At 34.4% G+C, this 27644-nt stretch overlaps 4 protein-coding genes, 2 long non-coding RNA genes and 1 pseudogene across 11 annotated transcripts in view; 5 read left to right on the forward strand and 2 right to left on the reverse strand.

The window, feature by feature from the left end:
• Positions 1–1458: 1458 nt before the first annotated feature.
• Positions 1459–3221, forward strand: LOC125479284. The gene is made up of 2 exons (XR_007259914.1): positions 1459–2062; positions 2635–3221. It is a non-coding gene; the product is annotated as an uncharacterized LOC125479284 (long non-coding RNA).
• A 1715-nt stretch (positions 3222–4936) lies between these two features.
• LOC125479277 (increased DNA methylation 1-like) lies at positions 4937–5923 on the forward strand. The gene is made up of 2 exons (XM_048588445.1): positions 4937–5770; positions 5807–5923. The coding sequence occupies exon 1, from the start codon at positions 4988–4990 to the stop codon at positions 5693–5695; it is 708 nt and encodes a 235-aa protein (XP_048444402.1). The 5' UTR covers positions 4937–4987; the 3' UTR covers positions 5696–5770; positions 5807–5923.
• A 325-nt stretch (positions 5924–6248) lies between these two features.
• Positions 6249–8906, reverse strand: LOC125479276 (annotated as a pseudogene).
• Positions 8907–9114: 208 nt separating this feature from the next.
• On the forward strand, positions 9115–11924 carry LOC125479280. Of its 2 annotated transcripts, none has more exons than XM_048588448.1 (7): positions 9115–10703; positions 10890–11055; positions 11125–11211; positions 11319–11358; positions 11450–11503; positions 11584–11640; positions 11726–11924. In XM_048588448.1, exons 2-7 carry the CDS (start codon positions 10916–10918, stop codon positions 11783–11785), a joined length of 438 nt encoding a protein of 145 aa, XP_048444405.1. In that variant the 5' UTR covers positions 9115–10703; positions 10890–10915; the 3' UTR covers positions 11786–11924. The 2 variants fall into 2 exon arrangements, with proteins under 2 accessions (XP_048444405.1, XP_048444404.1); XM_048588447.1 differs by having other exon boundaries at positions 9115–10649.
• Positions 11925–13030: 1106 nt separating this feature from the next.
• LOC108867095 lies at positions 13031–15839 on the forward strand. Of its 2 annotated transcripts, none has more exons than XM_048588450.1 (7): positions 13031–14618; positions 14805–14970; positions 15040–15126; positions 15234–15273; positions 15365–15418; positions 15499–15555; positions 15641–15839. In XM_048588450.1, exons 2-7 carry the CDS (start codon positions 14831–14833, stop codon positions 15698–15700), a joined length of 438 nt encoding a protein of 145 aa, XP_048444407.1. In that variant the 5' UTR covers positions 13031–14618; positions 14805–14830; the 3' UTR covers positions 15701–15839. The 2 variants fall into 2 exon arrangements, with proteins under 2 accessions (XP_048444407.1, XP_048444406.1); XM_048588449.1 differs by having other exon boundaries at positions 13031–14564.
• Positions 15840–17069: 1230 nt separating this feature from the next.
• Positions 17070–18952, forward strand: LOC125479283. 3 transcript variants are annotated; one of them, XR_007259911.1, is made up of 5 exons: positions 17070–17464; positions 17687–18012; positions 18132–18181; positions 18303–18333; positions 18447–18952. It is a non-coding gene; the product is annotated as an uncharacterized LOC125479283 (long non-coding RNA). The 3 variants fall into 3 exon arrangements; XR_007259913.1 differs by having other exon boundaries at positions 18523–18952; XR_007259912.1 differs by lacking the exon at positions 18303–18333.
• A 230-nt stretch (positions 18953–19182) lies between these two features.
• The window catches only part of LOC125479274 (probable disease resistance protein At4g27220), a 35984-nt gene continuing 27522 nt past the window's right edge, over positions 19183–27644 (reverse strand). The window contains exons 1-6 of one of the 2 annotated variants that reach the window (XM_048588442.1): positions 26462–26748; positions 25945–26023; positions 24884–25030; positions 24315–24395; positions 20319–22684; positions 19183–20036 (exon numbers count right to left, since the gene is read on the reverse strand). In XM_048588442.1, coding sequence (XP_048444399.1) covers positions 19488–20036; positions 20319–22682 — 2913 coding nt within the window. In that variant the 5' untranslated portion in view covers positions 22683–22684; positions 24315–24395; positions 24884–25030; positions 25945–26023; positions 26462–26748 and the 3' untranslated portion in view covers positions 19183–19487. Of the gene's footprint in view, positions 20037–20318; positions 22685–24314; positions 24396–24883; positions 25031–25944; positions 26024–26461; positions 26749–27644 lie in introns of those variants that run through there. The other variant, XM_048588441.1, reaches the window with a different exon arrangement.

Below are 27644 nucleotides of genomic sequence, written 5' to 3' on the forward strand. Positions count from 1 at the left end.
GATTGGACAACTCCGTTTTCCTAAGTGAGGATTCCGGAGATTCTCAAATCACATCCATTCATCGTACATTGTGCAGTTATAAATTATTATAATTTTTTATATTTAAAATTAAATATAAACAATATCTGACAAAAACTGATCATACAATGTACAATGAACAATTATAATTAAAGAATCTTTAAAATCCTCGTAAAAAGGATCAAGCGAGAATCTAAAAGGTTTTGCCTGTATGCGTTTTGATTTACCAAGATAGGAATATGGTGACTTCTTATCAAAAAGATTTTGCTAAGAAGTTATTGTGCTGAGAGAGTAAATGAGGCGTGGAAGAGAGGAATTAGTGGATTGCAATGATGAGTCGGATTGGCGCATGATTGACGCGCTGAAAGGGAGGAAACTCGCCAAAATGTAAAAGAAAGGGGACAGGCTGAGGGAAGTGGGGTCCTGCCTGATGAGTTGTCGGTCACTCATGTACAATCCCAATTGCATTATTTTGATAGGTCTTTTGATAGGATGACATTGATCTGGACGGTTGGTTAATCCAACTGTCTTAATTTAAAATTATTAATTATTAATTTAAAATTTATAAATTTATAAATACATTTAATATAATGGATGAAGTTGAATATGATATATTTAACTATATATAAAATAAAATAAAAAAATCTAACAGTCTAAAATTAAATCAAAATGCAATGCTTTGTTTCAGAAAATAATCAGTTTAGTGTTTTTTCATTATATATCGGAATCTAATATTTTTAAGTTAAAATATTTATGAAATAAAATTAGAATAACCTACATAATTTTTATTTTTTTTTTAAAAGTTACTTAATGGACATAATTCAACTTAAATTCATTTCTTAATAATCTTTGGTTAAAAAAATTTTGTTCCCAATGTTTGGAGATGGTCTTATTATAGGTATAACTAGAAATTACGCCCGCGCATTGCTGCAGGAACTAACTGTTTTAGACATAATCGAATGAATAAAACACATTTAAGTTGAATAAGAATGTCCCCATGATTAATTTTCTCGTTTATTTTTCACAAACCAATCACATATTTAAAATCCAAGTACGAAAGCTTTGCAAAGATAAATTAAAAATTTATATAACTAATTAGACTTTGAACATGCAATCAAGGCACATAATCGTATACCTAAAAATAGTAAGGAACCGGCTTCTTCCTCCCACAACCAGAGTTCCTGAAATATCCAAAGAAAGTAAATCTGTTAGCAATTCAGAGAAATTGGAGGACCAAATCGTATTAAATTTGAGTTAAATGAGCAAAGGTACACCAATTAAATGAGATACTAAACACATTTCGAATCTATGAAATAGAAGAACAATCATGTTAAAACTCTTAAGATGGTGTCCTGAGCACAAAATTATAAGGTTAATAAAGGTAAATCCCAAGATATTGTCGTTAAGTTAGAAATTAATTTACCACTGATGAAATTCGAACCCATGCCGTCATATAAGGAAATCATTCCTTTCTATCATAGTGGTAAAGGGCCACCTGCAACCTATAATCATTATATAAAAGGAAAACTAATGAAAATAGTTTCAAAATTTTGAGTTTTAACGATAAAGACAAAATAACGGGTAAAATAAATAGTACCAGGATTGACTTTCTAATGTAAAAATACAATTTTTCGTTAAAATAAACCGTACTGAGAATTTTTCGTTAAAATTCTTTTATATAAATGAAAAGATACTTAAAATCAAGATTTTCTATATTTGTGAAATGATATATGCCGAGCGCATCCGTATTCCGTGCTCATTAAAATATATATCCGATAAGGTCGTTGATTTACAATATGAAAAGACGTTCTTGAAATTACGAAAAAGCACCGAAAGCTTCCCGCTACGTCTAGTATGTTCTAGCTGCTTGCGTGTCGTCGGTTCATCCTCCTTAAAATCTCTCACTCACACTCTCCCAAGCACCCATCAGAAAAAACTCATAACGATTCGATCAACCGAAGGAAATACCATATCAAATTCTTGAAACGCAGTTGTGGATTTACCCGCCATTGTTGCAGAAAAGCTTCAGCTTCCTCCTCATAAGGTACGTCCAAGATTTCTCTTGCTTCTCTCTCTGTGTGAATCTTTTGAGTTTTTAGAGTTGATTTCCATATGGGTTTTGGGTTTAGAAGGAATTGATTTAAGTAGTAAAGTCTCTGTCATTTTTCAATCTCGGAAAAAGAATTGAAGAAGTTCAAGAATTTCGTAAATTGGGAAGACATGATCGATGATTGTATGTTTTATTTATACGCTCTGTTTTCGCCTTTCGATATTTGTTGAATCAAATTGAAAGGAACCCCGGTGAACAAGTTTTAATTTTTATTTGAATTGCATGTTACCAAGATGGAATATTTAAGAAGTTCATGAGTTTCGTAAATTGGGAAAGGTATGATCAAAGGTTCTTTGTGTTCTTGGGTTGAATTGAAAAGAACCCAGATAAAATATTTTAATTTCTAGTTGAAATTAAAGAAACCCAGATGGAGATTTTTAATTTTTATTTGAATTGGAAGTTTCCCAGATGCAAAATTCTAAGTTTTGTTTAAACTGAAGGAAATTATACAAAAAGTTTGAATTTTTACTGTATTTTTTTAATTATCTCACCCATGTTGTTTGCAGTGTTTGTTAGGTATCATTAATTGGTGAAGGAAAATGAACCCTGATAAGTTCACCCACAAGACCAATCTTCTAGCACACTGGATACATGGACTAGCACTTCATTTGGGTTTTCAAAGATGACACCTAATGAGGGGATGCAGTTTCTCAATTATACTTTCATGGATTTCCAGGGCACTATCTTGTGCAATAAAGTATTGAAACAGACAAACTCTACGACACAAGCAACCATACCGTTCGGAGGAAGTATCAAATTTGATGGATCGCCCGTTGCCACCTCTACAGTAACTCAGGCAGAAGACAATCGGCCGGAGAATGGAGCTTCAGACCAAGAATTGGGGAACGTTGCCTCCGGTGACAAGTTTTTGATTGATGTTGACTGCATGCCGTTGGACAACAACGAACCTAGTTTCTCGGCGTGATACAACGAACAGAATTTTAGGTTGATTCCAGGATTTTGTTAGGGTGTAACTATATAAGATAACTGAACAAATTATCGAGGGAAATATTTGACGGATACATTCGGTAATTATGTACAATTTTTTAATGTGTTATTAAACTAAATATCACTTATCAAATTTTATTTTTCATTCATAACAAACTCAGTTTTTCTTCTTTTAATCATCAGTGCACAAGTTTTTCCATGAATTTTTCCCTTGATTCTACTTAAGTAACTCAGATGCCCCAAAATCAACCAAAGTTCGGCGCTGGCTGGACTGTTTTTAAGAAAACAGTCAATTGTCCCCTGAAGGAAGCAAAGTAGAATCATCAAGCCGTCCCACGCCAAATTCCCCACCACAAAGATCATGTATCATCCCAAAATCCATGACAAATCTAACAAATTTAACCAACACCCCAAGCTAAAGGCCTCAAATTTCCCAACTGGGTTCTCTTTGAACATGATTATAATCTCAAATTGAACATAATTAGTATGATATTAAGCAACTAATGATGATTAAATTTTCAAAACTTGAACTACATACTTGTTATTACAGCAACAATCGTATTATCCTCCAAACCACCTTCTCTCATGTGATATTTCAGAGAGAGGGAGAGAGGACCTGAAGAGATGTCATAGATGGAGGAAAAGAAAGTGACACAGAACCCATTACCTCAAATCACCCTCTTCCCCCCACCCTGTGCCACCCCAACCCCCACGTCTTTTAGTGTAAAATGACCAAACCACCCCTAATCCCTGACCATCTATTTGGATTGAATCAAGCAAAATTGACATTTTACCTACCCAAGGGACAGCCCACTTGGGCCCAAAAACAACAGCCCAACCCGGTGGTTTTGGGTGAAGCTCAGCGCGCGTACACAATGGGACAATTGTAATTCAGTCAAAATCGAGGGCCCATTCCAGAAGAAACATACATAGTGCAATTTGAATCTCTACAGTAATATGTAGAGTACTATCACGTATAATATAATGCAAGTGACACAAACATAACTGACATATCATAAATTTAAAGTGTAATATATTAATATTACACGTCTTGCCGGTAGTACTTGCCGACACCAAACTAGGTAACAAAGATAATCAAATCAAAGGTGTTGCTCACCTCCTAGCTCGACATGCTTTCTGCATGGATACTTCTTTTTGGACTTGATTTGAGGAACCTCCGATTTTATTTGTTTACTTTCAGATTGTAATGTTGATGGTAGTGTTCTGCCTCCCTTATTTGTAATATGTTTTCTCTTATCAATGAAATTTTACCATTGCTATTAGAAAAATAATTTTATTTATCAAATTGGAAACATCATAACAATGCTCTAACTAAAGGATTATATAGATTGCAATTTTGTGTGTTAATATCAGGATAGAAAAAAAAAATCTCTAAAACACTATCTTGTCCATTTATGCATTTGTTTCTCTGAGTTAATCATTCTGTAGGATGAGGATTTATACTTCACTTTTTTAACATGGGAGTTTTAACGAAACACTTCAGGTACTGTTCATTTTTAACGAAAAATCACATTTTTACATTTCCCTGATACTATTCACTAAACCTTTATTTATCATTTTTCATTAAAACTGAAGTTTTGTTTGGACGTTTCGTTACTTTTCCTTTTTAACATTTGATATCATAAAAGGATGCAATAACCCTTTTTCTTCCACTAACCAGGGATCTAAAAAAACCACTCTTCAAATTTCATTTGACTTGGAACTATCTATACCTTTACATGTGCCAAATATGAATAGCAACTTTTACTTACGTATTAGACTGAATTGGTTTGAGCATGATTGGATTGATTGGATTGAGTATGAAAGATTTTGAAAACTGGGATTCATTTGGAATTTAAGGTTTAGGGCCGTAGTTCAAAGTTGAGGCCTTCTCCTCCATCTGATTCTGATATGGAGGACTTGACAGAAAACTACAGCAAGCTCAATTTGGCTCTGAGTGTGATGCACGAGTGTTTCGAGCCTTCTCAGGATCCTTACAAGAAGAGTGACATTGTCGAGGACATTATTTTCAACAGAGAATCGGACCTGAGCCGCTTGAACTTCAGAAGCTTTTACACAGTGCTTTTGGAGAGAGATGTGGAAGTGAACACCGCGGGTAGCCTGAGGATCTACAGTGAGTTGGCGGAAGTACCTCTGGTGGCAACTAGGTTCCATTATCGTAGACAAGGAATGTGTCGTGTTATGAGGGATGAGCTCGAAAACCAGCTCGTGAACTTGGGAGTTGAGAGACTGGTTTTGCCTTCCGCTTCTAGCACACTGGATACATGGACTAGCACTTCATTTGGGTTTTCAAAGATGACACCTAATGAGAGGATGCAGTTTCTCAATTATACTTTCATGGATTTCCAGGGCACTATCTTGTGCAATAAAGTATTGAAACAGGCAAACTCTACGACACAAGCAACCATACCGTTCGGAGGAAGTATCAAATTTGATGGATCGCCCGTTGCCACCTCCACAGTAACTCAGGCAGAAGACAATCAGCCGGAGAATGGAGCTTCAGACCAAGAATTGGGGAACGTTGCCTCCGGTGACAAGTTTTTGATTGATGTTGACTGCATGCTGTTGGACAACAACGAACCTAGTTTCTCGGCGTGATACAACGAACAGAATTTTAGGTTGATTCCAGGATTTTGTTAGGGTGTAACTATATAAGATAACTGAACAAATTATCAAGGGAAATATTTGACGGATACATTCGGTAATTATGTACAATTTTTTAATGTGTTATTAAACTAAATATCACTTATCAAATTTTATTTTTCATTCATAACAAACTCAGTTTTTCTTCTTTTAATCATCAGTGCACAAGTTTTTCCATGAATTTTTCCCTTGATTCTACTTTAAGAATGTGTTTAAACGTACATATATATACACGCCGCAAGAAAATATAAACTTACTAATCATTGTGCCCATCAAATACAGCCTCTTAGATCTAAAAGCACAACAGGAAACTCAGAGAAAGACAAAGGTGCTCTACCTAGCGGAAATGAGGATCACAAGCACAGCGGATGCTAGTCACTGCAATTATCCTCATCCTTGGATGGTCCTTGTGATAGGAGAGTTGAAGCGTTTGGATGAAAAAGAGGAAACAACATTTCCCAAAAACGTATATAAAACCATTTCAGAAATGCTGGTGAAACAGGCTAACTAACAGCGAAGCAAATAATATTCATAAAAACTGAACAAATTAAGTGCGAGATAAGTAATTTGAAAACAAACTTTTTTGGCTCAGCCAAGAAAAGAAGAAAACTTTAATTGTGGCAGAGCGTTCCAGGATTGGTGGTCACCTCGCAAGCTGAGACTAAGATTGGTCCAAAACATGAAAACATCCGGCCTGTCTAATGTCCCAAAAATGTATTGCACCATCACATCCACCTGTAAGCAAAACCCACTCGCTAGAAGTAGACCATTCCATAGTCATCACACCATCTGCCATCATGAAATATACCAGCACTGAGGACCTTCTAGACGCACGAAACTTTATTCCACGTTATATTTTAAACTTAAACCCAAGAAACAAGACTAAAAACACTTGTACTTTTGTAAACAAAAACTAGAGAACCCAAAGGAAGAATATGAATCTACCAAAAGCAGAAACCTAGCTTTTACGATACTCAGGTTCTAAGCATGAATTCCGCTAACACGGTGTATTGTAAATTTCTAGCTGTCCACAGTTACAGGGTTCAACCAGAAAATCCAAATGCTACAAATTACAAAACGCTGAGAAAACCGACTAGGCCGGATTGTTTAAAGAAGCGAATTTTCAAAACATTCGTAATTGTCCACCCCAAATTTCAAGAACAATCCCTGCTTATATCCTCGATATTGTCATCCAAAATGTTTCATGTGTTCACATAACCATGATAAGAAGCTTAAATTTTCTATGTATCAGGTGTGCATCAAACGTCGAATTCTGTGAATTTTGGGACATACCGCGGTGGCCAGACAAGATGTGAGCAAAAGCCCCAGAGGCAATATCACATAGGCGGACTTGAACATCTTCGGTTCCGGCAGCAATGAGCATGTCAGAAGTTGCCAACGGCGACATTGCAGTCCGGTACACCTTTCCCGACATCTTGAAGTCCATCACTACCTGAGTCGTATTCGTGTCCCAAACATTGATGTGATGATCGTACGAACCCGTCACAAACAGTCCGGTGTTGACGGGATACCACACGGCGGAGGACACCGCGTACTTATGCCCGCGCTCGTGCTGCTTATCCACCGCAAAGAGGCACTTGTGCCTCGTGATAGCTCCGCCTCCATAATCGGTCCCGCGCTGGACATCGAACACGGCGGTGGAAGCTTCGGAGGCGCCGGATAACAGGTACGGGCCCTCCGTCAAATCGAGCTGGAGAGAATTGACGGAGCCTCGGTGAGGGGAGATGACCTGATTCGATTCGAGAACAAATTTGGGTGGAGGTTGCCCGCTTCCCTGTCTCCGATTTCCCGCCACATTTTCTGAGCATCTTCTTATTGTACCAAATGCAAAAGCGAAGCAGAGGTTCACAACGCAACGGTGTCGTATCGCAGTGTTTTCTCTCTCACACTCTGAAGTATGAATTCTCAAACCGGAACTTGTTTTGTTGTTAATTCGTTTTCTCTCTCACACTCTGAAGTATGCACTCGCCCAATGAATGTCACATAGCTCCGGTAATGCAAATTGTGGCATATCTGCACCTAGTACAGGAATACTTTATGAAAAAACATGAACATCTAAAAGTTGAGAGGTTTACAGATGCAGATTGGGCTAGCAATGTTACTGACAGACTTTCTACATCTAGATATTTTACGATTGTTGGAGGTAATTTGGTTACGTGGTGTAGTAAGAAGCAGAAAGTGGTGTCAAGGTCGTCTGGAAGCTAAGTATAGAGGTATGACATATGGAATATGTGAACCTCTTTAGTTACGTAAACTTTTGAGATGTCTTGGTGGTTGACAATAAATCTCGAGCTTCAGCAATCCCCGAAGCCTCGACAACACACTGCAGCCACCACGAAGCCTCGAGCTTCAGCAATCCCCGAGTTCAACAACACATTAAAGCCCCACGAAGCCCCAAAGTCAACGACTTTGCTGCGGTTCTTCCTCCCTGCTACCTTGCCAACATTGAACTTCTTCCCTACCATGACCACCATGTGGGTGTCGAAGACAGAGAGGTAACCCCGCCCCACCCCACATTCCTCTATTTTTTTTCTCCAACCACCAACACTGTAACAACCAATAATCCATTCTTTAGCCAATAGTTGTGCATCATTGCAAACCCACAACCCAAGCCTCTTAATTTCCCACAAATTAATCTTTTACTTTTATTCATTTCTAATTCTAAAGAGAAAGCTGAAGCTTTGAACTAAGAAAAATGGGGATTTGAGATTTCGTCTCCAGGACAACCATTTCGTTGAATTGGGATTTTTTTGGGGTTTTCTCCTTGCAACCCAAGTTTTATTTGCTTCAGAAAGCCATGGAATTTTTCAATCAACGTACGGTGGTTGTGATTTCACTAATTTGTGAGAGCACTGATTGTGGTAGCTAGCAGGGTGAAGGTGAGGGTTTTAGGTTAGTTGGGAGAAAAGTGAGTTTAGTTGTTTGATTTCTAACGAGGATGGGTGAGGTTAAAGATAGACGAGGATGGGTGAGGTTACAGAACACAAACCCAGAAAAAGCAATTGTCGAGCTCGGCGGGGATGGCGTCGAGGTGGGAGTTGAGGAGGAGGGAGGGGAGGGAGGGTTGGACATGGTGGCGGTGAAGAGCATCGGAGGTGGAGGGGTTTGGGCTCGGTGAAGGTGAGGGGGTCGGGAAGGGAGGGAGAAGATGGGTTCTACGTTTTCTAGGTTGTTTGTTTTTTTTTAATAATTTAAATAAGGTAAATATTATTATATTTTAAATGCATAAAAATTATTTTTTTTCGTTACGTGGTACAAATTTAGTAATCACATCAGCACAAATGTGGATTTCATATTTACTACGTCATCACTCTACAATTTACTTAACTGATTGTTTAATCTATATATATAAAGGGAGAAGGCCAGTTTGGTGAAGCATTTAGAAATACCAAAAAAGTCCCTTTGTTTCCTTCACAATCAAAGTCCAAAAAATCCCAAAATCAAGGACAAAAACGTAAAAAAGAATTTAACTTATCAGAAACTGTATTGGAAACAAAACATGGTAATTAAAATAAAAAAATCATGATAATTATCCTCTAAAAGTTAGTAGTTATGGAGAGGAGAGAGAGATAAATAATAAAAAGGCAACAAAAAAATATTAAAAATAAAACAAATTAAAATAAATAGAAAAAAAATAGATAATCCAAACTAAAATGGCAAAACCGTTCGGAAGAGAAGAGGATGAATGTGGCGTCATTTTTGAAACTGCTATGAGCATTTATCGTGTGGTTTTTTAAATAGATATCTATGGGAAAGCGCCTCAAAAAAATTTTGACTAGCCGGGTTTCTTTTTTAGTTATTCTTCTCTTTTATTCACCTTAATTTCTTGATGCATGATTTTTAACAAATATTTCTTAGAATGTTTATGCTTCCATTTTGATTAGTACGGTTCTTGCTATATTTTAGATTATTAAACAAACAAACAACAAATAAAAGTAAAGGGACGTGATGGGTAACTCCTCCATTTGAGGATGATATATTAATATCTCACAAAATTATATTAAACAAAAAGAAACAAATAAAAGTAGGGGACGTGATGAATAACTCTTCCATTTTAGGATGAGATATTAAAGTCAGAGATAATTGTACTGAACATCATTTTAGGAGAGAAATATTAAAAAATTAAGTAAAAAAAAAAAAAGCAACATAGTGAATAAGTGCTCTCCATTTTAGGAGACAGAGATATTAAACAGAAAAATTAAAATTTGTTATATTGGAAAAAAAAAAAAAAGGAAACGAAAAAACAAATAAAACAACAGGAATGTTGTGAATAACTTCTCCTCCATTTTAGAAGGAAATATTAATATCTAACAAAATTATATTAAAAATATCTAACAAAATTATATTAAACAAAAACAACGTAACTGCTCTCCATTTTAGGAGACAAATATTAAACATAAAATTAAAATTTGTTTTATTGGAAAAAAAAAAGGAAGAAAAAGTTAAAAAAAATAAATGGACAGGAACGTATCTCCTCCATTTTAGGAGGAGATATTAATATCTAACAAAATTATATTAAAAATAATAATAATAATGTGGGAGAAAAGGGATAGAGGTTATCGTTAGTTTAAAAAAAAAACGGTGAACTTCTCCCACTACCAAGTAGTAATTTCTTAGTTCCCACGTACATTCCCATTTGTACCATTCCGGCTACAATATTATTATATGTACTCCCCATCTCCTTTGATTATGTGGCCAAATCTTATACTCCCCTTTTTTTTTTTGCTCCGCCTTCACTTCTCTAAGTTGTTCTTTTTCTTTGATCTTTTTTATTTTGTGTTTGTAAATGATATGAGCTCAATCCCCATCTCCGTCAATTTTTAGCATGCATGCTGTCATTAATTGGATACTAGAAGCATGGTGATGGAAGCACAGTCGTACGAGATTGGTGGGTTTTCACTTCCTTTCCCTGCATGGTTGTACTCATTTTACACATTTCCATGTAAGCATAATATGTAATTGTATGATTCCCAGATTTAGCTTCAGTTGGGTTTTTTAATTTCTTCCTTTGAAATCTTTATTGTGCGTTTTTTAAATTTTGGTCAGATTGTGAATTTCAATTTTGATTATCTTAATGTGCTATACGTGTGCTATGGTAATTTTAAAAATTATTTGTTTTCATTCTTAGGATATTTACAAGAATACCCACAAAAAATGAAGAAGGAACCTATTGATAAGATCTCAAACAGACGTGTCTGTATTTTTACACCTGGTTGGGAGATATCTGTCGGAGTAAAAACTACTGATCTAAGCCAACTGATTCTCAAAGAGTGGAAAAAGAAGAAGCATGAGCAGTATGTATCCTAAATTATATACAAATTTGTTACAAGAAATCTAACATTATATATACCTTCAATATATAGGTGGTGCATGAAAAAGGCTGTGGAAGAATTAAAACCTTCAACAACTCCTCAGATCATACGTATTTGGAATAAAGTCCAACAAATAAGGTACAACACCATTTCTTACCTATTTATTTTTAATGGCATTCTCTATATCATTCTACAAATTAATTATCTCAAATTATAAAATAAAATAAAACAATTTATGGGTGCAGAAAAAAGATTAATAGTGGCCAAACAACTTTTCTAAATACGGTAAGTCTTCTCTTATTTTCATACAAAAGTATACTATAAATTCAAATTGCATTCAATTTTCAAATATAAATAAAATTGCATTTTTTGTCAGTTTTACAAGCATCACACCCGTCTCAAAGTACAAAGGTTGAAGTACAAGATTAAGGTAATATTTCTTATTATTTAATTTTGTAAATATTGTTACAATTTGTTACCTCAAACTTGACAAATATATTTATCTTTCAGTATTCTACAAGTAACTGGAGTAAAAGTATTGCCATGAGAAAATTGTCAAACTTAAAGGTATTTAGGTTAAGTTGCTTTCAATCTTTATAGTTGGGATTGTGCATTATAGTTAGACTTCTTATTTTATCATCATTGCTTGCAGATTAACCATGAAAATCTAAAGCATCAAGTGCAAGCAAATGGGTGGCAAGCATGGCTTTGATTTCACACGTAGGCGCTATGTTTACATATGTACATGTTGTCCATATTTTGCTTTGCTTCATATATTAGGAGTTCATCCCTAGCTAGCCTATAACTTTGATTGAAAACTTATGAATCTGAAACATTTTGATTTAAGGACATTAAGTGTTGTCAATATGTATTTAGAAATCAAATTACATGTCATATTTTCAAATTTTTTTATTTATAAATAGTATATGTTTCCCATTTTATCTTCGTTGTTGTTTTAAAGAAAAAATAGTAAAAAATGTATGAGAGATTACTCACATATGTGCAAATTGGATGGAATATATGCTCCTAAATTATTCAACAAATGTGGCAATATGACAATATGGCATGCGATAACACCATTATCACTTTGGAATGATGGGATGATTGTACGGTAACACCAGTATCTCATCAACCTTTCTTCAACTCAAGCAATTGGAACTACGTAGCCTAGCCCATGCTCTAATGTTGAACATCTCAGTCCCAACCCAAAATGGCACACCCATAATTATGTACTCACTCCTCTAACTGCATCAACTATCCCATTCACACAACCATTGAACAAATGATCTGCCAACCTGCTCGAATGACGCCAAATATTGCCCATAATACCTTTTTGTCCACCATAATAAAAAAATGTTGTTGTGCACCCTTTTAATACAACCACTAATCCTCATGTTACAAAATATATTGATCATTTCATATTTTCTATACAACATTAAATAATTAAGCATATTTTTTTATTTTTTATATGAGAGTTTAAGGAAACTAACTCTTGATCTTCTGTACAATATATAAGGGTAAAATGGTACTGATGGAGATAACAAAATTCTAACTAGACTGAGTAACTTAATTACCAAAGTCATAATAATGATCAAGCATAACTCATTTCGTGAAATCAAATTCTATCAGCCAAACAAAAAAAAAAGACACCATAATAATTAGCAAGCAAAAAAAAAAAGAAAAAAAAGGTGGATTGGTTAGTGTACAATTCATAAATTTCATTTTTGGGTACAATGGGTAGGTGCAAAAAGATTAAGTTAGATGATTGAACATAATAAAAAATTGAAAATAATAAGAAATTGTTGTGATGGACACAAACACATTTTATAAAATAATCACTTAAGAAATATAAGAATATCTAAAACAACACATCTTTGGGGCGCGTAGCGCCCGTGATGCAAAAATGCCTCTCGCACGCACGTTAGTGCGTGCAGAGAGGCTAGTCTATATATATAAAGGGAGAAGGCCAGTTTGGTGAAGCATTTAGAAATACCAAAAAAGTCCCTTTGTTTCCTTCACAATCAAAGTCCAAAAAATCCCAAAATCAAGGACAAAAACGTAAAAAAGAATTTAACTTATCAGAAACTGTATTGGAAACAAAACATGGTAATTAAAATAAAAAAATCATGATAATTATCCTCTAAAAGTTAGTAGTTATGGAGAGGAGAGAGAGATAAATAATAAAAAGGCAACAAAAAAATATTAAAAATAAAACAAATTAAAATAAATAGAAAAAAAATAGATAATCCAAACTAAAATGGCAAAACCGTTCGGAAGAGAAGAGGATGAATGTGGCGTCATTTTTGAAACTGCTATGAGCATTTATCGTGTGGTTTTTTAAATAGATATCTATGGGAAAGCGCCTCAAAAAAATTTTGACTAGCCGGGTTTCTTTTTTAGTTATTCTTCTCTTTTATTCACCTTAATTTCTTGATGCATGATTTTTAACAAATATTTCTTAGAATGTTTATGCTTCCATTTTGATTAGTACGGTTCTTGCTATATTTTAGATTATTAAACAAACAAACAACAAATAAAAGTAAAGGGACGTGATGGGTAACTCCTCCATTTGAGGATGATATATTAATATCTCACAAAATTATATTAAACAAAAAGAAACAAATAAAAGTAGGGGACGTGATGAATAACTCTTCCATTTTAGGATGAGATATTAAAGTCAGAGATAATTGTACTGAACATCATTTTAGGAGAGAAATATTAAAAAATTAAGTAAAAAAAAAAAAGCAACATAGTGAATAAGTGCTCTCCATTTTAGGAGACAGAGATATTAAACAGAAAAATTAAAATTTGTTATATTGGAAAAAAAAAAAAAAAGGAAACGAAAAAACAAATAAAACAACAGGAATGTTGTGAATAACTTCTCCTCCATTTTAGAAGGAAATATTAATATCTAACAAAATTATATTAAAAATATCTAACAAAATTATATTAAACAAAAACAACGTAACTGCTCTCCATTTTAGGAGACAAATATTAAACATAAAATTAAAATTTGTTTTATTGGAAAAAAAAAAGGAAGAAAAAGTTAAAAAAAATAAATGGACAGGAACGTATCTCCTCCATTTTAGGAGGAGATATTAATATCTAACCAAATTATATTAAAAATAATAATAATAATGTGGGAGAAAAGGGATAGAGGTTATCGTTAGTTTAAAAAAAAACGGTGAACTTCTCCCACTACCAAGTAGTAATTTCTTAGTTCCCACGTACATTCCCATTTGTACCATTCCGGCTACAATATTATTATATGTACTCCCCATCTCCTTTGATTATGTGGCCAAATCTTATACTCCCCTTTTTTTTTTTGCTCCGCCTTCACTTCTCTAAGTTGTTCTTTTTCTTTGATCTTTTTTATTTTGTGTTTGTAAATGATATGAGCTCAATCCCCATCTCCGTCAATTTTTAGCATGCATGCTGTCATTAATTGGATACTAGAAGCATGGTGATGGAAGCACAGTCGTACGAGATTGGTGGGTTTTCACTTCCTTTCCCTGCATGGTTGTACTCATTTTACACATTTCCATGTAAGCATAATATGTAATTGTATGATTCCCAGATTTAGCTTCAGTTGGGTTTTTTAATTTCTTCCTTTGAAATCTTTATTGTGCGTTTTTTAAATTTTGGTCAGATTGTGAATTTCAATTTTGATTATCTTAATGTGCTATACGTGTGCTATGGTAATTTTAAAAATTATTTGTTTTCATTCTTAGGATATTTACAAGAATACCCACAAAAAATGAAGAAGGAACCTATTGATAAGATCTCAAACAGACGTGTCTGTATTTTTACACCTGGTTGGGAGATATCTGTCGGAGTAAAAACTACTGATCTAAGCCAACTGATTCTCAAAGAGTGGAAAAAGAAGAAGCATGAGCAGTATGTATCCTAAATTATATACAAATTTGTTACAAGAAATCTAACATTATATATACCTTCAATATATAGGTGGTGCATGAAAAAGGCTGTGGAAGAATTAAAACCTTCAACAACTCCTCAGATCATACGTATTTGGAATAAAGTCCAACAAATAAGGTACAACACCATTTCTTACCTATTTATTTTTAATGGCATTCTCTATATCATTCTACAAATTAATTATCTCAAATTATAAAATAAAATAAAACAATTTATGGGTGCAGAAAAAAGATTAATAGTGGCCAAACAACTTTTCTAAATACGGTAAGTCTTCTCTTATTTTCATACAAAAGTATACTATAAATTCAAATTGCATTCAATTTTCAAATATAAATAAAATTGCATTTTTTGTCAGTTTTACAAGCATCACACCCGTCTCAAAGTACAAAGGTTGAAGTACAAGATTAAGGTAATATTTCTTATTATTTAATTTTGTAAATATTGTTACAATTTGTTACCTCAAACTTGACAAATATATTTATCTTTCAGTATTCTACAAGTAACTGGAGTAAAAGTATTGCCATGAGAAAATTGTCAAACTTAAAGGTATTTAGGTTAAGTTGCTTTCAATCTTTATAGTTGGGATTGTGCATTATAGTTAGACTTCTTATTTTATCATCATTGCTTGCAGATTAACCATGAAAATCTAAAGCATCAAGTGCAAGCAAATGGGTGGCAAGCATGGCTTTGATTTCACACGTAGGCGCTATGTTTACATATGTACATGTTGTCCATATTTTGCTTTGCTTCATATATTAGGAGTTCATCCCTAGCTAGCCTATAACTTTGATTGAAAACTTATGAATCTGAAACATTTTGATTTAAGGACATTAAGTGTTGTCAATATGTATTTAGAAATCAAATTACATGTCATATTTTCAAATTTTTTTATTTATAAATAGTATATGTTTCCCATTTTATCTTCGTTGTTGTTTTAAAGAAAAAATAGTAAAAAATGTATGAGAGATTACTCACATATGTGCAAATTGGATGGAATATATGCTCCTAAATTATTCAACAAATGTGGCAATATGACAATATGGCATGCGATAACACCATTATCACTTTGGAATGATGGGATGATTGTACGGTAACACCAGTATCTCATCAACCTTTCTTCAACTCAAGCAATTGGAACTACGTAGCCTAGCCCATGCTCTAATGTTGAACATCTCAGTCCCAACCCAAAATGGCACACCCATAATTATGTACTCACTCCTCTAACTGCATCAACTATCCCATTCACACAACCATTGAACAAATGATCTGCCAACCTGCTCGAATGACGCCAAATATTGCCCATAATACCTTTTTGTCCACCATAATAAAAAAATGTTGTTGTGCACCCTTTTAATACAACCACTAATCCTCATGTTACAAAATATATTGATCATTTCATATTTTCTATACAACATTAAATAATTAAGCATATTTTTTTATTTTTTATATGAGAGTTTAAGGAAACTAACTCTTGATCTTCTGTACAATATATAAGGGTAAAATGGTACTGATGGAGATAACAAAATTCTAACTAGACTGAGTAACTTAATTACCAAAGTCATAATAATGATCAAGCATAACTCATTTCGTGAAATCAAATTCTATCAGCCAAACAAAAAAAAAAGACACCATAATAATTAGCAAGCAAAAAAAAAAAGAAAAAAAAGGTGGATTGGTTAGTGTACAATTCATAAATTTCATTTTTGGGTACAATGGGTAGGTGCAAAAAGATTAAGTTAGATGATTGAACATAATAAAAAATTGAAACTAATAAGAAATTGTTGTGATGGACACAAACACATTTTATAAAATAATCACTTAAGAAATATAAGAATATCTAAAACAACACATCTTTGGGGCGCGTAGCGCCCGTGATGCAAAAATGCCTCTCGCACGCACGTTAGTGCGTGCAGAGAGGCTAGTAAATATATAAAATTGAAATACAATGATAAATAAATATATAAAATTAAAATGTTTTAAAAATATTGTAAAAAATTAAAATCGACTTCAAACTTGAGAAGGATAAAATGTAATTTACCCATTTTCTTTTAAACCTTCCATTCTCGTTATATTCTACAACCGGCCCCTTTTTCATCACTCTTTCTTTTTCTCTTCCTCTTTCTTTCTTTCTTTTTATCTTTTGAGTTCTTTTCCTTTTTCACTCACCTTTCACAAAAAAATAGGTGAAATTCATCTCTGTCGCTCACAATTAGCAAAAAAAATTGTAAACCTCAAACAAAGAAATCGCATAAAACCTCAAACCCTCTTATCAACGAAGAGAATTCCCACACAATCGAAGTTTGAAACCAACAAATCAATTTCAAGTGTTAAGCTGCTAGGGTCTGGGTCTTCGAATTCCGACGAGCTGTTTCCATACGAACCGCGGCGCACTTTACCGTGCCATGCCGTCGAACACAATCCTCTCTGCTCTATCTCCGGCGTTCAAGCCACTAAGGTAAGCAATTTCTTATTTATAAAAGAATTAGGGAGTTACATCGGGCTTTTGAATTAGGGATCTACAAATTGGGGATATGGGCATTAATTTTTTATTTAGGGTTTTAATTTTGGAGAAATTAGTAGGCTAGGCAGGGGATTAATTTGATTGCGTCAGAATTTGAGTTTTGGGATTGTTGATCTGTGTTTGTTTTGTTATTGTATTATTGGGTTGGTTTTGCAGTGATCCGTGGATTCTTGCGACATCTGAAATTGATTAGATCAGCCATTTTCAGTTCTGTCGGTTCGTTTTCGGTTTTCAAAACTTCTTTGTATGTATGTACGCATGGTAAAATCCAAACAGTCTTAACACCAGTTGATCTATTCAATCTGATTTCATCTATCATCTCGCACTCGGATTTCTCTATCTTTATTTATCTATTACCTCTAATTTATAACTTTAAAATGTTTGACTGTTTTCCCGCTTGGATCAGTATGAACAAAATTCTTGAGCGGAACCATAAAAGTTGCTATTCCTCACAAGACAATGTTGCTGAGAACGAAACACAGGTGATATTTCATAATTACCGAGCCTCATCAAAATTCTGTTTGCATTTTTGTGTTTGTATGTGCTGGTGGTGGTATGAGCGTCTACTGACTGTTATACTTGATGGTATATATCCTCTAAGCATGCATGTTGGTTGGAGTCAAATGCAAAATCATAGGATCAGAATTTAAGGTAATCTATATGTATTTCATTTGAAGTTTCGTTCCATAGAATTTGCTTCACCGGTGCAGATGATGTTATAACTGTTTTAATGGCCTGAATGGATGATTTAGAACTGCTTCTTCGTATGCAGATTACCATATGTATTTGAGAGCACAGCTGATGTAAGTTCTCTCTCTCTCTCTCTCTCTCTCTCTATGTCTCTCTCTCTGTGCATCGAACTGTTTTGTCTGCCAACTTTGCTTATAACTTACTCTCCTTGCTTTCCCTTTATCAGGAAAATTTTACCGATTGCAAATGATAAATGTTACGAGCATGGGAAAAGCATAACCAATTTTATATCAGCTTTACAGGTATGCATTGATTCCAGATTCAAACCATCACTTCCGTTTTGTATGTTGTTTATCATTTTGTGATCATAACACTGTCGGGCGGTGTTACTATTGTGAATGTTATGCAAGAAAGCAAAGAAAATTCTAATGGGAGAAAGCAAAGTTAAGGTGAAGATTTTGGTTTGTCCTTTAGCTTTCAATAATTTCACTGCTAATTAGGGGTTTTTCTTCATATGTTTTCCTTCGTGTTCAACTTCCGATTTCACTCAATTTTATGTATTTGCTGAACGCCTTCTTTGTTTTACAAAATGTTTCTATATTCCCAAATAGTTGTACCAAGAACCAACACTACTTAGATCACACGGATGGTACTTGGACCTAAAAAAAGAATGGTCAAACGGATCTTTTCTCAAAGTCAAATCTCAATTGTACAAATGACTGATTTTTTTAATGTGTTGTTAACGTTTGATCGTTTTATCTTCAAAATATTATTGCTGTATCATTAACATTTGAACACTATATTGCCAATTTTAGTTTTATCTTTAATTTATTGGTGGAGAGAATGTTGCGTCAATATGATCTTGGAGGCCGTCAATGTACACGCTACTATTAGGCACACCTTCAACAATATTTCTAACACCGCAATAGTGGGCGGGTACACCGGCATATGAAAACTAAAAATCAAGCAAAAAATTATTTTAAATTATTCGAAATTTAATTTAAAATGGGCAGAAGATTGTCTTGGTTAAAACCCAAAACCATTACACACAGAAATAACAAACATGTTAACAAGAGAACTAACTATGCAGCAAAGTTAATTCTTTATATGTATTGAGTGTAGTTTTGCCACGACCACCACGATCCATCAGCAACATCTGCATCACCTTCGCTCTCTTTGTTAGAATCATCATATCTTCCGTCATCATTAACATTGTCATCCTCACCAACACCATCATCTGCATCAACAGTCATCATCTTCATCCTCATCACCACCCCAAATAATCTTCTGTTATCTGTACTCCTTGTAGTTCTGGGGAACTCTTCCACTCAAAGCTGTTAATCTTCAACTTAGGGCATTCGTATATATTTACAGTTTTCAAGGATGGGAATTTGACAATGCAATTTCCAGAGAAGAAATCTTGCAGACTTGGTAGAGAGGAAAGGCTCAAACTTTTCAACTGGCAAAAAGAAATCTCACCATCATTTCCTGCATCATCTCCATCTGATGTCGTTGCCCCTATTTCTGTCATTCTTTCACATCTCCCAACCCTCATTGCTCTTAGCCGCTTTAAAGTTTTGGCTATCGTATATGTTGCTAAATATTTCAAGTTGCAACAACCAACTACTTCCAAAGTTGTTAAATTCTGGAAGGAAATAGCAGATGAGCCTATACCCTTCAATGCAGAACAACCATATTCTTTTGTTGACACTATCTCTTCCATTGATACACGATTTCCAGCCATGGAAGACGATAACACAAAAGTTAAACTATTACAATCACGCACCACCAAGGTTATTAAGTTTCGCAACACAACCTGCAGTATTTGTACATTCCATTTTAAGAGAAGAGAATTCACATTAATTGTTATTATCTAGTCAAATGGTATCTTTAGATAAAAAAAAATTATACCAACAAATATTTCTTAATACGCACTAGATAAAACGAATCACTTCAAATGATCAAAAATATGTAAATTTAGCCAAAATCTAGGAGTTCTATGGTGGTTGTATCATTTTTCTTTGTAAATTATATCGCTCGAATAAAAATAAAAAAACAAGTACTGCGTAAATGGGAAAGAATAACACTAGTGGCATACCTCCTCAGTAATGATATGCGTATATTGGGCATTGTTTTGGACATGGAGATGCTTGAGTTGTTGAAAATCTTCACTACCTGAGTGGTACGCAACATTATCAGCTCCCTCCGACCCATCCAAATACAAACATTCACATGATCTCTTCAACAACATTTCTAGACCATGGTCCAATTCACAGCCAGTTGGGAGCTTTAGCTGCAATGTGTTTTGGGTTTCACGCACAGTGTCCCATTCCCACGAAGCACCGATTAATATTTGGTATCTTTTTAACTTGTCAGTGAACAAGTCCCTCGGAATACTGCCAGCATCTGGAACATGTATGCTTAATGCAGCTAAACGAGGCAAGTCCTTCAGTTCTGAAAGGCTAGCATTACTTCTTTCTCCGGTTACTCCTTCGGGCACCCATCCGTTGAAGCTGTATTTCATTCTCAAGTCTTCTAGACTTGTCAAACGTGATATAACATTAGGTGAAATCACTTTGAGATCATGGCAGTTCCTTAAATCCAGCAGTCGAAGACGAGTCAATTTCCCTATTTCTTCAGGCAACTCTTCAAACTCGGAATGTATAAAGCTGAGAATTTCTAGTTGCAATAGCTGTCCGACTAGAGTTATGTCTCCCAACATGCATTGATCCAAACACAATGTCCGAAGATTTTGTAAGAGATGAAGAGATGGAGGTAGCGACGAAATACACGCCTTGGTTAAATCCATAACTTTAAGCTCTTTCATATCCTCAAAGAAGTTACCTGGGATTTCAAGCAAGTAACCATTAAAGTGCAAAAACTCCAGTTGTTGGCATTTCAAAACTTCAGGAATCCTAGGGATGTTTTTGCAAGACAAAGAGATCATTGTGCAATTTTCAGAAAAATCCTTATTGTTTGGCCATTCCTTCAAGACATCTCCTTCTGATCTTAGTAAGGCACGGTGGCCTTTGGATGCAATCGAGATGGCAACATCACGTAACAAATCATGCATTGTGATATAGGTATCGTCCTCGGTGTCGAGTAACAAACCAGAATCTTTAAGCTCTTCAATCCACGCGTGCAATGCATATCGTGTGTCCTCCACTGAATCGATGTTCCTAAACAAACCCAAACCAATTGTATATTTCAATAAGTCTGTCAGATCAGCCCATCCCCAGTGATTTACCATAATTCCACAGACCAAGAATAGTCGTTTCTTTTGATCATCCAATTGATTGTAACTCCATTCTAAAGCCGAGTATGCTTCTTGTTCGGCTGGGTCTTCGTTGTCAAACACTTTCAGGCGACCGAAGGCATTCTTCCATACTGGTAAAGTACTTCTATTTCTTAAAGAGCTTGCGACTGTGACAACCAAAAGTGGCAAACCTCCGCATTTTTTGGCGACATCGGTTGCCACAGTTCGTATGTCGGGATTTTTAACAACATCACCTGCTTTCGTCTCAAATAAACGCCAAGCTTCTTTCTCGTTTAAAACTTGAAGCTCAAAGTCTTTTTGCAACCGCTTCTCTGAAGATAGCAGTTTTCGAGTTCTGGATGTCAAAAGTATTCTACAATTCGGCAGACAAGGAAGTCCTACCGCCTCCAAGTCAATGCTTTCCCAAATGTTGTCTAAAATTACAAGAACTTTCTTGTCTTTTACCCTGTCACATAGATGAAGTGCTCTTATTGACATAGTTTCGCTTTCTTGAACTTCCATACCCAACTTTCTGGCAATTTCTTTTTGAATTCCTTCAAGGTCCGGATTTTGCACACTTCTTACCATAACCGCATCAGCAAATAACTTTTCTTTTACAGCTTGCCTAAGGACTTGTTCAACCAGTGTGGTCTTCCCCACGCCTCCAATACCATACACCAAAATCAGGTCGGTATTAGGAATTCTCAGTTCATCCATGATTTCCTTTACAGTTGAAATCCTCGAATCAAATGCCTCATAATGTTTGTCAGATACCATGGATACCTCTTGTGGGCGGACATTGTACGAAATGCTAGAGAAATCTATTTTTGCGTAGAGTTCAACAACCGCCTGCTTCAACTTTGTTGATGTCCTGCCTAGCTTGTATCGGAGCACCGGGTTTGGACAAACCCCACGGAGACAGCTCATCTTTGCTTGCGTATCAGGCTTCCGTAATTCGTTCGCTTCCTCGGTGATCTTATCCGCGTCTTTCCGCCAGTTCTGTACATCAGTGTGGATTGTTTCACCTCTTTCTTCAGCTTCTACAACCTTGAGCACTAGCCGCTCTCTAGCGGCACTTAATTTGTCCACTTCAGTCTGTAGTTTCTCAAGTTTGCTTTTGCAGTGAGTTAGGTAACCCACTTGGTGTCTAGCTGGTTCAACTGCATACTTGTCAACTATTCTGACAATTAGACTAACAATCTCCATGCCTGCTGATGAATACAAATTAAATTAGAAGAAAAGGATCTCAAGAAATACTTTTCTTTTCTAATTGACTTATGAGTTATGATCTTTCAACAACTTATAAATAAACACATTATGAAAGACGGAAAATTCTATTCCACTTCTGGAAAAATATTACTTTTTGAATGAAACATTGTCAAAAATTAGAAACTAACTCTAGTTTCTTGGCATTTAATTGTAATTTTCTAATATTAATTACGTTGTGTAGGATACATTCATACCAAAACTAGTGTGGGATACATTTTTACCTATACTTGTATAAACATCATAGTGCTCTCTCACATTTTCTTGAATAATCATGTTGGATTCTAAGAAATCTGATGGACAAACGGTAAGAACGCTTACCGTTCTTATAAGGTCATGTCAGTTTGTTTAAATGGCTTTTCCATTTGTGTTTTCAGATTTGTAAAAAGAACACATTTATTTGTTTAAAAACTTCCAATCGACATACATCATTTTATGAAAGATAAATAACCCAATTCCAAATTCCTTTGAAAGGTTATATGTCTAATGGCCTTGCTTCAATTCCAACCAACCAAGAAACATCTTCATCATCAAATAGCCACAATAATAATACATATAATTATATCTAAAATTTTACAACACCCTTCACTTTTCTCCCTATTTTTTGGATTTCAATTCCAGCAGGGCTTGACAAATAGTCAATTTTATATTCCATTATTTAAATAATTCCCTAAAAGCTAAAACCAACCAATGAACGGGGAGCTAAATGAGATTTGGTTTTGATCCTACAACTTGGAACACAAGAAATTTGTATGTGTTTGTTTGCTTGAATTCCATAAGGCTAGTGTTATGTAGCTGCTAGAGTTACTTTGTTGTTAGTGAACTAGGTGTGGACTTGATTTCATCAGACAAGTGTATGCACCAAATTAGTTTTTTAGATTGAAGGCCTCAGAGTAATTGTCTTTGTTTGGTAGTGAAGGAGAAGAGATATGAATGCATGATGGATGCTGAGCTGCTACTATTAGCTCAGCATTTCATCTCTCTATTTATCTGATTTTCTTCATTCTTTTTCAAGATTACATCACGTATGTACATTGAACTATTGCAGATTTAACATAAACATGATAAATAATTAATACATTGACTAAAAAGTACAAGCTTGCATGGCACCAGATTTAGAAGCAAACCAAATGCCCCACTGTTTACCAAAAAACTCACGATTGTTGTTGTTGTTGTTGTTGTTTTTTTTTTTTTTTTTTTTTTTTTATAAAAAGCATAGGGTTAATTTTTATGACCTAGGGTTAAGCGATAATAAGTTTAGGACTCCATCCAAAGGCCGAGTCCTAAACCCTAAATTATAATCTACACTCGCCCACATCCCGATTCCGACATCCTTATCTATCCACTTGTCATGCTTCAATTTATTCTTATTTGTAAAATTTCTTTAGTGTTATAAAGTAAATCGATTCTACAAACTATTGAATCCGGAGCATTTTTCTCTATTATTAAGGGCCTAATTACATGTGAAAAGCCCCTAAATCAAATCAAATATGAAGACAACAACCAAATTACCATAAATGAGATCCAAGATGCAAAACTCAATTCAAATATGGTTATAATTAAAGAACGTACCCTTAGCTCTGTTGGTTATGGATGAAGTGAGTTGCTCTTCAATATATACGTTTCTTGGAGCATCAATACAAATCGGTTGTTCTGTAAATTGAGAATAAGCTAATAAAGTAAGAAGGGAGAGAACGTAATAATTTCTTTTTTTTCTTGCAAAGTTCTTCTGGATACAATTGCAATTTGCTATCTAAAAGCAAAAGGAACTAAGAAATCTAAAAGCATTAAGTTTTATCTTCTTCTTCTAATTTAACATGTGTACCCTAAAGCTAAATGAAATGATTATCAAACCGACCCTAAATCATATGTAAAACTGTGTGTACTTAGGATGGATTAAAAAGTTTTGCCCACACGTTGTTACGGGATTAAAAATTGTAAAAGAGGTCGTATTTCGAAGATACAAAGAGTAGGCCAAAACAAGCAAAAAAATTTTGCTTCAACGCTAAAAACTTTTGTCCAGTATTTGATGATTGTTAAGGAAGCACCCTACGCAAGGAAAGAAAAATATTGAAACACATGAAGCAATTTTATATGACAACATAATTATACTACAAAGAAAATAAGGATAGTGTGGTTACCTAGTGGTTTTTTTTTCGTTTTGTTTTGGGATTGGAGTTTGGTTCAAACCAATTGGAGAGGACCTTTTTTTAGCAATTCAGCAGGACTTCACCACTACCAACATTCTTAGCTAGATAGAGAACGTTGTATGAGTGCATCGTTATTATCTACAAACATGGAATTGGAAAAGATATAACTATTAATTCAACCTTGAACCAACTTCTGCCTATATACAATGAAAAAAAAACAAATCACTATTTCAACTCACTCTCTCATCAGAATGTATAAAATAATCTGAATTAAAAAATTCACAGATTAAAATTATATCACAAAACTCCCAAATTTAAACAAAACAAACTCCACAAATGTGTTTTTCATGTTATAATCTCGAGCATAATAGACTTGCGTACAATTTTTATAAAACAACACTTGTATAACACTTATACCAAAATTTACTCCCATTATTAGTTGTAAGTTATTGATTTGGTAAAAGTTGGTGACTCATATAATGTATTGATACATTCATAGTTTTTTTAATCAATTTTTACATACAATTAATAATATCGGTTGTATACTTACACTGTTCTTTCCAAAAATTGTGTTCTCAGATTTTTATTTATTATTAATTCATAAGAAAACAATTTTTTTAAAAAGAAAAAAAGAAAAAAAGGCAGAGAATGCGGTAAATAACATATTCACTGAGCTAAGAAAACTAAAAAGTGTGAAATATATTGCAGAAATATAGCTAGTGAGTTTAGCAATCAAAAGTTTAGGACTCCGCCAAAGGCAGAGTCCTAAACCCTAAATTATAAGCTCCACCCACCCACATCCAGATTCCGACGCCCTTATCTATCCACTTGTCATGCTCCGATTGATTTTTGTTTGTAAAGATTCTTTAGTGTTATAAAGTAAATTGATTCTACAAACTATTGAATTCAAAGCATTTTTCTCTATTATCAAAGGCTAATTACATGTGAAAAGCCCCTAAATCAAATCAAATATGAAGACAGCCACCAAATTACCATAAATGAAATCCAAGATTCCAACTTAAATCAAATATGATTATAATTAAAGAACGTACCCTTATCTTTGTTGGTTATGGATGAAGTGAGTTGCTCTTCAATATACGTTCTTTGGAGCACCAATACAAATCGGTCGTTCTGTAAATTAAGAATGAGCTAATGAAGTAAGAAGGGAGAGTACTTAATAATTTATTTCTTTCTTGCAAAGTTCTTCTGGATACAATTGCAATTTGCTAACTAAAAGCAAAAAGAACCAAGAAATCTAAAAGCACTATGTTTTATCTTCCTCTAATTTAACAATATGTGTACCCTACAACTAAATGAAATGGCTATCAAACGGGTCCTAAACCACAAGTAAAATTGTGTGTACTTTCACTAAGGTCGACTAAAAAAAAGCACGTCACCAATTAGGATGGATGTGAGACACTTTTTTTAGATAACAAAATCTTGTTGTGGTATAACATGAAATCTGGATTCTGCTTTCACTAAAGATCATTCACTAAGAATTTAGGAACAATTAAAACAGAACAAAAAAACAAAGCAAATGAAGTTAAATAAGAAGATTAAATGACGTACCTTTATCACTTTTGGTGGTGACTTCACTTCAAATTCTTCTGCTTAGACCAGAGAGTTTGTGATGCTCTTTCTTTGAAGTAAACAGATAGAAAGAAAGAAAAAGAAGGTAGCTGAAATGAAGAAACTGCAAGTGTGACTAATTTAAACAGAATGAAATTCCCAAACATAGTAAATCCATTTGCAATTTGTTGATGTTTCTTTGTTTTATTTAGTCTAAAGATTGAAATATATAAGGACGTGCATATATATGGAGTAAAAAGAAGTGGTGCAACCATTAGCAATGGAGTAAAGATTGTGTATTGTATGTGATTTATATAAGAATTTTAATTCAATTTCTGAGTTGTCATTGTTTTTCCCGGTAACTAAGGTCGTAGTTAAGTTATTTGAATCTGTGGAAATATCGATACAAACCAAAATGGAAAACAACAAAAAAAAAAAAAAAAAAAAAAAAAAAAGCGTGGAATTGAGTGCTCCCAGAGAATCAGCTTGCGTATAAGGCCAGAAAGTATGAATAAGAGTGCTAGGCGTCCCCAATAGACTACTAAGACATTTGGGTGGCTGCATGCCAAAGGCATGAGCATCTAACAATTTGGACGGCAAATTATTCTGTCTACAACCAAACAACAGCTTGGACGGCAAATTATTCTGTCTACAACCTAACAACAGCTTGGACGACAAATTATTCTGCCTACAACCTAACAACAGCTTGGACGGCAAATTATTCTGTCTACATCCTAACGATGCAGCCAATAATGCGAAACAAACGACACAGCCCATAGTGTGTGACAAAGTCCTGAGAAGGTGGTTAGCAAACCAACAATTAAATTTGCTAGTAAACAATGACTGAAGAAATTTCAGCTAAAATGAAATGTCAGAAACCATTTGCACGAAAGTTATAAAACAACATCAAAACCATCACTGTACCCTGCTCCCACTCCCCTTCCCAAGGTTCTAATCACACTCCTAGAGATTCTGGTACGTGACATAAGAGAGAAAAAAAGAAGAAACATAACGTAGGTTGTTTTTTTTTTAATTTATAAAAATAAATATGTGATTTTGCATGTACTGAAATTTTTCACAATGTTACCATTTTTTATTTGTTTATATCTGGCTTTAACGTATCACTTAATGTTATGAGTGTTTTAGTTATTAGATTTAATTTCACAATTATTAGATCTTTTAT

Source organism: the organism of the source record quoted next, unplaced genomic scaffold (genome assembly GCF_019419815.1).
Source record: "Pyrus x bretschneideri cultivar Hongxiangsu unplaced genomic scaffold, Pyrus_bretschneideri_v1 Contig28, whole genome shotgun sequence".
NCBI classification, from domain to species: domain Eukaryota; kingdom Viridiplantae; phylum Streptophyta; class Magnoliopsida; order Rosales; family Rosaceae; genus Pyrus; species Pyrus x bretschneideri.

Coding starts and splice junctions, on each gene's coding strand:
- LOC108867095 (XM_048588449.1), top strand. CDS start 14,534: ATGGTGATGGAAGCACAGTCGTACGAGATTG. Junction 14,971..15,039: donor AAAAAGAAGAAGCATGAGCA/GTATGTATCCTA, acceptor TTCAATATATAG/GTGGTGCATGAAAAAGGCTG. Junction 15,127..15,233: donor AATAAAGTCCAACAAATAAG/GTACAACACCAT, acceptor TTATGGGTGCAG/AAAAAAGATTAATAGTGGCC.
- LOC125479277 (XM_048588445.1), top strand. CDS start 4,988: ATGGAGGACTTGACAGAAAACTACAGCAAGCTCAATTTGGCTCTGAGT.
- LOC125479280 (XM_048588447.1), top strand. CDS start 10,619: ATGGTGATGGAAGCACAGTCGTACGAGATTG. Junction 10,650..10,889: donor AGCACAGTCGTACGAGATTG/GTGGGTTTTCAC, acceptor TTTCATTCTTAG/GATATTTACAAGAATACCCA. Junction 11,359..11,449: donor AAACAACTTTTCTAAATACG/GTAAGTCTTCTC, acceptor ATTTTTTGTCAG/TTTTACAAGCATCACACCCG.